Below are 11,682 nucleotides of genomic sequence, written 5' to 3' on the forward strand. Positions count from 1 at the left end.
GGGGGGGGGCAGAAGGGGGCCAGCACGTTTTATTGGTCTAACCTAATTTCACTAATTCTCTTTTCACACGTTTTCTTGGGCGGATTCCGGGGCCAAGGCTTTCACGCTCACAGACAGGATCGCCTCGCATTGGCCAGACTCACTAAGGGCCTGTTTTTTTTTTTTTTATTTTTTTTATTTAATCAATGCATTCAGAAGCTAGGCAGGGGAGTCCAGGGGGCCTGAGGGCCTGGGGGAGAGAGAGGGAAAGGACTGGGTCTGGGAGGAAGGGGGAAGGGAGGCGGCGCTTTTTAATAGTTTCCAGGTGTCTGTGCCCAGGAGTCACAACCTGCTCCGGGCTGTATAATAAATGGGGGGGAGGGGGAGGGGGTACTAGGCGGGGGGAGGAAGTGGGGAGTGAGCCAGGCCTGGGGTAGACAGAGCCAGAGAAGACTAACGGGGAGGCTGGGAGCAGCCGGGACTAGGGTACTGAGTAGTGTCTCGAGAGCTAAGGCTGCTCTGGGCTGCTTTCCGCCTCTCGGGGTGAGGCTAGTGGGGCAGAGAGGTCGGGAGGGTACAGAGTGGTGGTGGGAGGGCTGGATGTGCCCGGAGTCAGCCAATTAGAGGCTGGAGGCGTCCTGTCCGGCTCAGTGGGCTTTGTTGAGAGCCTGCAGGAGAATGGAACGCGAGCCTGGGCTTCTAGGGAGACCAAGGATGGGAAGAGGTTCTTTCTGGGAGATCAGGAGCAGATCACTGGCCAGACTCTTAGAAAGCCAGCCAGGGGTCGGTTTAACTGTGACTCTTTACCCCCTTTCCTTCCTGTCACCCAGCAGCCTCAGTGATCTCTGGATCAGACAGCGCCTGAAGTCACCCTTCAACCCTTGGTCGAGGACCCCTGAGACAAAGATGCAGAGAAGCAGGCTGGGAGATTCCTGAGGGATGGGCAAGACTGGCAACTTCATCACTCTCTGGCTCCTCCTGCCCACAGCCAACCTAGGGCCTGTTCCAAGTTTCCTGCTCCCCCTTTGCTCCAACTCAACACGCAAAGGATTTGTAGCCCTCTAAGGGAGAACCACAAAAGGCTCCAGACGGCTCTTTGGGGCACACAGGATGCAAGACTTATGCAGAACTGGTGGGATGCAAGGTCTTAGGATGATGTGGGTCTTGAAATGAGGGAGAAGAGGACCTGGCATTAAGGGGGGAAAAGGTGGGGGTGGGGGGTGGGAAGCACCTTCTTCTCAAATAGTTAAGTCTCTTCTAAGTTCCTTAATTTAGGGATCTGCTGTGGTCTTTCCCAAGACCCAAGTATAGGATTAGTCCTTGAATTCTCCCCTATATTCTCTAAATTGGCATTGAAAGGAAGATTTGGTAAGCCTTCTGTGGCTGAGCCACCCAATTCTATTTAACAAACATTCTTTTAGTACCTAATATATTTGCAAGGAGCTCAAAGGACATGCCACATTTAATTCAAGTTTGGGGTCCTAGAGTCATGGGATCTTAGATCTAAAAGGATCCTGAGGTTCTCTGGTCTAACTCCTCCCCAATTTTTCTGGTGATGACACAGAGGTCCAGGAAGTGATAAGGGGAGGGACGTGATGGGAAGCCGCTGACATATCTTCAAAGCCCTTGTCCTTCGTCCATAGCCAGGCTAGGAGGCTAGGCACCTTCTCCATGAGACCTGAGAGCAGAATGGAAAAGAGACTTTAGTTCCTTACTACCAGACTTTGGCTATTCCAGTTCACTTTGGGGTGAGAGTCTGGGTCTCTAGTTTTGTTTTAGAAAAGAAAGGAATAGAAATGGAAGGCAAGCATTGTGGAGAAAACAGTTCTTGTGAAATAATGATTACTCCCCTCTGTGTGATTCTGGCAGCTTTGTGTAAACAGGTAGGGAAGAGCAGGCTGAGAGAGAGAGAGATGCAAGAACTAAGTGCATAACTCCTACCCAAATGGAGCTATTTAGGGGCAGGATGGGTAAAATCGACAGAACTAAGCTAGCAATAGCAAACTGGAGGAAAATGATGGTTATTACACAGTTCTTTGACTCAGTCTTTAGGGAAGGCTATTTGTAGGCACTTCCCTACCTGATAGGACCTAACCTAACTGGAAAAAAAAATCCAATTGAGTCAAGAAGTGGGCTGTCCTTGAGCTGTCCAATTACAGGTCTGTCAAAACTAAAACTGCTCCTTCCCAGTCTTTAGGGGTGTCCTAATAGAATGATCGTTTATACTCATTATCACTGGTGGGCATAATAAATAATAAGTGGAAACTTCTCTGTGGACATCAATACCTATGGATTACTGTTCCTCAATACTATCATTTGGAAGTGGTGGGGAGAGTAGATTCCATTCGATTCAGGACTCTAGGAAAGTTTTGAGGAAACAACACTTTCTTGCTGATAATGGTTTAACCGGCAATAGCTGAGCAACACAGCATCATGGATGGAGGCAGCTAGGTGGCTCAGTGGATAGCAAGCTGGGCTTGGAGTGGGGAAGACTTGAGTTCAATTTTGACCTCAGATATTTACTAGCTGTGTGACTCTGGGCAAGTCACTTAACCCTGATTGCCTGAAATTTCCTTTGATGAAGAAGGGAATGGCAAAGCAATCATTATCTTTGCTAAGAAGACCCCAAATGGGGTCATGAAGAATTGGGCATGGAATCTTAGAAGTGGAAGAGCTACAGTTACACCAATTGCACTTTTCGCTGATCAGACACAGAATGGTTTAAAAGTAAATTCTCCTCCATGAAACTAGATTATCATTTCATCTATAAAAGCACAGGATTTGACCTAGATGAGAAGCAGAAATTATAATGCTGGTGATGATGGGGGTGGGAGGGAAGAAGATGGTGGAATTAGGGGTTGAGGATGATGATGGTGGTTGTTGAAAAACAATAATAATTACATCAGTAGATGAGAGGGAGTGCTTCAAAAACCTGAGATACAAAGCACAAGTCAATCTCAACTAAAACATAATCTTCTCTAGCTGCATTAAGGTACTCAAAAGACTTGTAATATAAACTTGAACATCTCCCAGTCCCAGACCTTCCCAAGCTTGAGGATGCTTAATCCTTTACATAGATCAGAGACGTGGAACTGACTATGTGGGGTGAGGAGGGGGAGAAAGTGGAGAAGAGAGGTGGTTTAGAGATTAGCTTGCTTTCTGTTTACAAAAATGGATTGTTCTCAGATTGGAAAACTGACGTATACATGTACCAACTGCTTCTTATCCCTCCCCCTTCCTTGGACCCCTGCTATTTACTTGCTTTGTCCAGCTTGAAGGTTAAAAATGGACTATCTGAAATAACTTTCCACAGATCATGTATACGTATATCTAACAGATTGTTTAGATTATTGGAATATTAGGACTTGAAAGGTCCTCAGAGATCAACTAATAGGACACACTTTTTCTTCAGATGAGGAAACATGTCCTTGTGACTTACAACATCATTATACTTGGTGGCAGAGCTGTGACTAGGACTCAAGTCTTCTCCTGACTCCCCAACCCAATGGTCCTTTCACTCTAGCGTGAAATCTTGATTTCTCTGCTTTCATTTTTTTTAACCATATAAAATGAACTTCGGAACATGTCACTACTAAGATTGTAGTTTCCATTTCATTTAGTGACTTTAATGGAGCAGAAATTGATTTTTTAAAAAATATGTTTAAGTTTGCACTTGCAAAGGAGAGCACCTCATATTGCCCTGGTTCTTTCTCAGCTGGTTCCTTTTTCCTTTTGATTTGTTTTTGTTCCCTCCCCCCCCCCCCCAGTCTTGTGGTGTTGTAATTACACATCTGTACCTCCTTATGGTACTCTCCTTGGGAATGATGTCAGCGATCCACAAGGGCAACACTTTCAAAATCTAAGCTTCAACCATTCCCAACACACAGCTCAATCTGTGACTAAAAACCCTAGTGGCCAAAACATATTACCACACAAAACTTATGAAAATTAGACTTTATTTATATTTTAGTCACAAGAAGTTTTCCCCCTTATTCTTCGGGCTGTAAATACATACTAGAATAAACTCTGTAAAATATACAAAAAATACATACTTTTCCCACGAAATCTTTCTTTATAATAAATAGAAGGGACCACGTGTGTGGCTGGTCGCGGTAATGCTCCGTGTCTGCTTAGGTTTTCAGTCTGTTGATTTATTTTTAATCTCTTGAAAGAATGGGGGAGTTCCTCCTCCCCCACAAGGTCGAGATAAATAATGCATGAAGCAACCCTCCCTCCCGATTTTTCCCCTTTTCCTCCACATTTTTTCCTTTTGATAGAGAGTTCAGCCTAAATTTCCACGCTTGCATTCAATCATTACAAAGCCTACAAATTATACAATGACTTCTAACCTGGCCCTCTAACAAAACAACCTTTTCCCCTTATAAATCATAAGAGACAGATGGCAAAATGGAGAAGAAAAAGGAAAGAGAAGGGCTGGACAAAGGGCATTGTGACAAATCTGGGAAACTGAGCAAAGTGCACAGCAGAGAGGGAAAGTTTGGTTTGACAGGTGAAATTCCCACAGGCTGCGGGCAGCAATGGGAAGAAAGCAGATGCTCCAGCCATTGCAAATCGGTGGATAATATTGTTACCGGTCATATCATTCAGATGCTAAGACACATTTCTTTCTAGTCGACATTAACATCTTTATGGAGATCCAAAGGTGACAAGATCACACGAACCAGTTGCGTTCCCCCTCCGAGGTTCACATGGCTGAGACCAAAAGAGAAAGGGGGAGGGGAGGGGCGAGTCCGTTGGTTGGGTAGGCTGGCTGGTTCCCTCCGCCCCCGCCCGCGCCTCCGCCGCGCAGTGTGGTCTTTAGTGACTGAATCAGGAACAATGCGGAATTCGAACACACCTCTCCGAGGCAGAGCCCCTTCTTGCACCACCGTCACCACCACCCTTTTCCTTACCCCCCACCCCCAAGTTACCCAGGAATCCGCTCGGAAGAAGGAAACCCAGAGCAAACTCAACCAAAGGACTTTGCAACCATGTTACATACAACTAGACTGTCAAGTGAGCTGATGAGCGGGTGTGGGGGGAACAGGGGATGACTGAAGGTGTGTGTATGGGGGAGGGGGCCGCAGGGCGCAGCGTGGACAGCCGTGGTGTTACATACAGTCCCTGGCTATGGGGTGCAGAGGTGCGTAACGATGTTTGTCTGGGGGCGGGGGCTGCCAGTAGTCCAAGTCGGAGCCGCCTCCGGAGCTGGCCGGGCTGGCGGGCGATAAAGTGCAGCTATAGGGGGAGGTGGAACTGGAGGGCGTGCGAGACGCGGACGCCGGGCTGTCGCTGCAGCTCCAAGTGGAGGCTGGCGAGGGGCTGTCTGCGCCGCAGCTGCTCAGGACCGCGCTCGCTCCCCCGGGGCTCAGCAACGCGGCTGCAGCAGCGGCGTCAGAAAAGAGCGCCCCGGGCAGGCCGCCAGCGCCGCCGCCCACGCCCCCGGCCCCACAGTGGTCAGCCAGCCGCAGGGTCTCGGTGAGGGCCCAGATATAGTTGTGGGCGAAGCGCAGAGTCTCGATCTTGGTGAGCTTGGCGTCCTCGGGGAACGTGGGCAGCACCTCGCGCAGCGCGTCCAGCGCCGCGTTCAGGTTGTGCATCCGATTACGCTCGCGGTTGTTGGCCTTGAGCCTCCGCGTCTTTTTGATCCTCTGAACCGTCTCCGCCGTCTTGGCGCCCCGGGAGCTCCCTCGGGCCCGGCTCGGCCGGCGCTTGCACTCATGAGACAGGCTCAGGAGGCGAGCGGCTGGCTTGCAAACTTCTGCCCCGCCGCCTCCGCCGCCGCCCCCTCCGTCTCCGCCGATTCCCCCTCCCGATGCTTGCTCGGCTTCAGCCAACCGAGGCCGCCGCCCTCGGGAAGGTGCGTCCAAGTCATCCTCCTCCTCTTCCTCCGAGCTGGAAGTTAGCGGGGTCAGGGAAGACGAGGAAGGGGAGGACGAGCCCAAGAGCACCAGCATGTCCTCCTCTTCTTTCAGCTCCAAGGTTTCGGATTTGACGAACATTTCTGCCCGCGAGCGAAGGGAAGGCACCGAACTGGCAGGAAAGGGCAGAAATACAGATCAACTCAGTAACGACATGTAATCTTTGGCTGCACGTAGCTTCGAATTGAAATGACAGTTGCTTTGACCAGCTGAAAGGACTTTCTTTGAAAGTCTAGAGACAGAGAGGGATAGGGGGAGAAAGAGAGAGAGCGAGAAAGACAGAGACAGAGACAGAGAGACAGAGAGAGAGATTCTTAAAACCCACCCCGGCCCTCCTGGAGAGCCCAATAGTCTTTGCTCCTTCCGTCGACTGCACCTTCGGGGGAAGGTTTAATCGATTGCTTTTCTGGGCTCACACACCTCGCCTCTTTGCGCCCCCGTGCGACTGTGTTCAGCCCCCTACTGCACCCTATTCTTGCACTGCTGAGTAGGCTATGTCTTCTCACCCACCCGTACACCCTTGGAGCGCAATTTGATTGCACGGGAAAGTTCCCCGGCGGTCCCCGGAGTCTGAACATCTCAGAGGCTAAAGGCAGCAGACAAAGCGACCACAGGGGTTAAATAACGATCATACAAGGTATGGGGAAATAAGGGAAAGAAGAAGAGCGCTCTAAAGGCTGCATCAGCCTTGAAACTTACTCGGCTCGCTTTAATTGCGCCTTATAATCAATCGCTCGCTCTGGTTTGGGCTGTTTTGCCTGTGCCCTGAGCTTCTCCGGCGTCCTGGAGCGGCAGAACTGTGCTCGCCACCTGGAGAGCGACCGCGTGCTGCTGTTGCTGAGCTTGTCCCGGGGAGCTCCTCCCCAAGAGCCCCTTTGCCAAGAGTCGATGCGAGGGCCCTTGGCGGCGGCTGCTCCCTTGGTCTTGTGTGTTTTGGTGATGTTGCGTGTCTGTCTGTCAGTCAGTCCCCGGTGGTGCAACTCCTGGCACGCGACTCCTCGCCACTCCAGTTAAAATGAAGCTGCTTGTGGTTCAATGGCTGTGTGTCTGGCACACGACTCTCCTTAAAACCCCTTATATACTACCAAGAAAACAATCAAATCTGCCCCCGGGGCCCCCCAGATCCCCCACCCCCTGTCCTCCTCCTCCTCCCTCTCCCCCTCTTCCCTCCCCGGGTTTATTCTTTTCATTGCATTATCATCACTCATTTCTTTCTTTTTCTTAGCCCCTTCCCCCCTCCCCTAGGCTGCCATCCATCCATCCTCCCCCTCCCCTTCTTCCCCCCTCCTCTTTATCTAATCAGCATAAAGTGGTTCTAAAGCTCCGGTCGGAGCTGGGAGCTGCAGCCCAGGCTGCCCAAGCTGCGGCGGCTGCTGCGGCGGCTAAAGCTGCTGTTGTCGCCGCCGCCGCCGCTCCGCTTTGTGATTGGTGGCTCGCGCTCGGCTGGAGCGTGCCGCTAATTTATTAATGAATGGTGGTCGCGAGGCGCAGCTGGCCAATCAGTGCACCCCGGACTCTGGGAGTTCGGCAAGCCACGCGCACCGGAGCCCGCTCCCTTTCAGCAGCCTCATTAGAGTCTGAGGGGGGTGGGAGTGGGGGGCGTGGGGAAAAAGGGGACACCGCGAAGCACGCACCCCCACCCTCTCCCACATCCTCCCCATCCCGGAGTGAGCAAGCGGCCGTGCATGCGTGAGCCCACAGACTCCCACCCCGCCTTCACTCATTCAGTCCTCTCTCCTCTCTTCCCCTGCAAAGGGAGATGAAGAATTAGTTAATGGGGGTCAGAATCTTAGTGAAATTAGTGTGGGCCTTGGGGCCACAGAATATTTCTTTTTCGTTTTATTTTTGCAAAGCTGTATTTAAAGAGGAGGAGCTGGAAGGCGAGTAGCTATCGGTGATGATGTGAACAGAGATGGGAGTGGTGAAGACTCCCTTCAGAATCTTTTGGGAGTGGGGAATAAAAGGAAGGGAAGGACTTTAGGGAGTAGAAGTAATTCTAAAAGATATGCTATAAAACAATGTTCTATATATAATATAAATATAATAAAGTAGACGTTATCTACTTTATCCTCTTCATTTAACACAGGGAGTAAACTGAGGCCCACAGAGTTCCAGAGTGGAAAAGTGAGAAGTGAGTTGATTAAGGTCCAGTTAGATGAGCAGGGTCTAGGGAAGAGATATGTGTGTGTGCGTGTGTGCGCATGCTGATTGGGGCATGTTTCACAGGTGTGGCCAATGGTCGTTTTTGCCTCTCAAATGGCTCCTCAGTGTCGCAGAGACCTTGGATAGGTATGTGGTACCTGTCGACCCAGCTTTTCAATGAGTTGAAATAGAAAGCTTGCTCTATTTCAAACTCAGACTTTGCCTCCTCTGTCAGGTCTCAATCATTTGAAAGCGAATGCACTCCTTACCCAGTTTTCAGATTCTTTGCCCAAACCTCTTGCATACACATTTGGAGGGAGCATGTACTTTCCGGACCCTTGTAGACAGGGAAACTCTCCTTTGCTATTCACTTTGGAAAGGGAGTTTTGTTTTGACCCAACAGTTAGGTGTTAAGTCCTTTTTCCCAAGTGGGAGAGGTTTTGCTTGCGTGTTTTTGTTTTGGGGAGGTGAGGGATGGGCAAAGACGTACAGGAGGTGGTTCCCCTGGTAGCCTTATCAGCTAGCTAGCTTTCTCTCTGTCTCTGTCTCTGTCTCTGTCTTTGTCTGTCTGTCTGTCTGTCTGTCTGTCTCTGTTTCTGTCTCTCTCTCTCTCCTCCCTCCCCCTACACATAGGAACACACACTTGGGATATCGAAGTCTTGCTTTAGAGAAGGGAAATAAGCAGAAAAGGTCGTAGGGGTATGGGAGTTTTTTGTTTGTGATCTTAAAATAAATTATTTAACTATAGGATTTTTAAAAAAATAGGAATCCTTGGGTCAGTGGATAGGAAAGGGGATTATTGTACTAAGAAAATAAAACATTTACAAAGTGGAGCTTTCAGTACTTCAAGAGAATCTCCTTCATTAAATTTTTTCGCAAATCATATTAACAACACCTTTTAGCCCCCATTGGTAGGAAAGGTGTTGTTGTTGTTGTTTTCCACCTGCAGTTATCTACTTTATCCTCTTCGTTTAACACAGGGAGTAAACTGAGGCCCACAGAGTTCCAGAGTGGAAAAGTGAGAAGTGAGTTGATTAAGGTCCAGTTAGATGAGCAGGGTCTAGGGAAGAGATATGTGTGTGTGCGTGTGCTCCCGCATGCTGATTGGGGCATGTTTCACATGTTTCACTGAATCTCTTTTATAATCTCTTTCATTTAGATGGGGGATTGGTCCCCTTTTCTTCACCCTGTCCCTAAACAGCCTCGATATTGTTCTTTGAAAATGAAGGGCTATTTCAGAGCTAAGCTTTCTCTCCTTTTCTCATCTTTCTTACTCTCTTTCCTCCCTCTCAGTTCCCTTCTCTTCTTCCACTATGCCAATAGCCATGGTGTGGTCAAATCTAAATCAAGGAGGGCTCATGGCAGAAGTTAAATGTTTAGTGAATCTAAAGATCAGATGGTATGAAAGGTTCTGGATCTTTGGTACACTTCTGCTTGACATTTTCAGTGACAGTCAAACTCCCCTCACCCACCACACGCACATACTCTGGGCCCCAGAAACAAAGGATGAGAAAGAAAAAGCTAAGGCCAAGAGATCCAAGTCGAAACAGAAAAATTATTGAGGAAGGGCAAAGCTATGTCTTTATTCTAAGAGAACTAAACAATGGAAATAAATGTGCATTGTGGCTAGCTATCATATCTACTCAGGGGAGCTGATCGTAAAGAAAAACAAATTCACCAAATGGCGTAAAAGACAAAGAAAAGTGGTATTTGGTATCTCTTTTGGAAATATAGTCAAGGTGGGAAAATGCTCTAAAAAGTGCTGGGTCTTGGAAATAGTCAAATGAAGTAAGAGAAAAAGAACTGAGCCGATAACCTGCCGGCCTTCGAACCTTGTGAATCTAAAGAAAAAAGTGAGATGTAACATATTTAGTACTCTGTGTCCAGTGATTTGTTCTGATGTTCATGGAATCTGAAGTTTCTACTCAAAGCTTCTATGATGAAATGAAACATGACCTTCTTCAGTGAGTTTTCCGTGGCCACAGATGTAGAGCTGGAAAGGATCTCAGTGGCCCTGTAGGACTGCACTCTTATCTTACAAATAGGTGACTGAGACCCCAAGTAGTTAAGTGACTTGCTCATGGTTACATATAGCTACTTAGCAACTGAGGTAGCCTTTTGGCCCAGATCATGTCTCCAAATCCTGCTTGTTTTCCACTGAGGTTGCTTCCATTTGACAGGTGGAAAACCCCTACAGTTTCCACAGAGAAATTAAGGAGAAGTTAGTTTGCATGTATTCTTTGAAAACTTGACTGACAATTTTTTTTTTTTTTTAGAAACAATCTGGGTGAGAAACTACCTCTTGTAATGCAAATCGACTCCTCTGCAAATTTGTAGTCTTGGAGTGGTTCCTGTGGGTCTTTTTTTTTTTTTCTTCCCCCTTTAACACCCTTACCTTCTGTTTTAGAATCAATAATGTATATTGGTTCTGAGGCAGAAGAGCTAAACAAACAAGGTTAAATGACTTGCCCAGGGTCAAACAGCTAGGAGGTATCTGAGGCTAGATTTGAACCCAGGACCTCTGGTCTCTAGCTGTAGGGCGATGTCCACTGGGCCACCTAGCTGTCCCTCAGGGAGAGTCTTGAGAAATTAAGAGATGTGCCCAGGGTGACACCCAGGGTGTATGTCAGGAGTAGGACTGGAATATAGGTGTTCCAAACTCCAGGGAAGCTACTACCATGCTCCTCTCTCAGGCTCTGTCTTTATCATTGTCAAAAAACTTAGCCCAAAGCGCCATCTTTCCTCTTCTAGAGTTGGTTTAACCAGAAGAAAGTATTTTGAAGTCATTTGTTCAAAGAGCTCTAATTTAAAGGTTACCCCTACCTTGGAAGCTGACTGTACATAACAGTTAATAAAGATATCACTAGCGTTTATTAAGGGAGGCGCCTATCTGATGGCATTTGTCTTTATTCCCAGGAATTAGTGGCTGTATGTGTCAGATGAGTGCTTGAAGCACAGGTTGAGAGAAAAACAAACAAAAAGAAAACAAACAAAAGCTAGGGCAAACCGGCCAGTCTTCTCTCTCAATTTGTACCCTATTTGTACTTGAGGTTCTTCCTAACAGATCTCTTCAAAAGTGGCCCCAAGGACCAGTTTCCCCGGGAATTTAGCAATACAGCCTTGCTTCAGAGCAAAAACCAAAGCAGATGCTTAAGGACGGTCTCACAAGGGCTCCTCTGGCGCACCCCCAGGGACACCCACATGCAGATACTGTCCTCCCGAAGGGGTCCCACGGTCTCGGTGAAAGAAAGGCAGTTTTGATTCAGACCCAGATTGGAGGGCAACGTGACCCAAACCCAACTTTCTTAGCACTCTTTTAACTTAGATAAATTCAAGAGGCACTTGTGTGGTCTAAAAAGATTGTCCAGATGAAACCAAGCTGAAATGTTCTGCCAAAAAAGGGGGTGGGGAGAGAGGGGAGGACTGAATAGCATCCGTGAGGCTGGTGACCGAGGGCCCTACTGTCCAATGCCTGAACTGTCTGTCCTAAAGGGTCAAACTGTTCATCTTCAGCCCCTTTTCTATGCCCAATCCTACTTTAAGGGAAACAAAAGCTCAAAGCAGGCAGTTATCAAGAAACGGGAGCACAATGATTTAAACTCCTGGCAGGGTCTTAAGAACTGTGTGTGTGTGTTGGGGG

At 48.2% G+C, this 11,682-nt stretch overlaps 1 protein-coding gene across 1 annotated transcript; it reads right to left on the reverse strand.

Moving 5' to 3' along the window:
• Positions 1-5,090: 5,090 nt before the first annotated feature.
• On the reverse strand, positions 5,091-5,981 carry NEUROG2 (neurogenin 2). The gene has a single exon (XM_044682294.1). The coding sequence runs from the start codon at positions 5,979-5,981 to the stop codon at positions 5,091-5,093; it is 891 nt and encodes a 296-aa protein (XP_044538229.1).
• Between the last annotated feature and the right edge of the window lie 5,701 nt (positions 5,982-11,682).

This window comes from Gracilinanus agilis, chromosome 6, assembly GCF_016433145.1.
Source record: "Gracilinanus agilis isolate LMUSP501 chromosome 6, AgileGrace, whole genome shotgun sequence".
NCBI classification, from domain to species: domain Eukaryota; kingdom Metazoa; phylum Chordata; class Mammalia; order Didelphimorphia; family Didelphidae; genus Gracilinanus; species Gracilinanus agilis.

Coding starts and splice junctions, on each gene's coding strand:
- NEUROG2 (XM_044682294.1), bottom strand. CDS start 5,981: ATGTTCGTCAAATCCGAAACCTTGGAGCTGAAAGAAGAGGAGGACATG.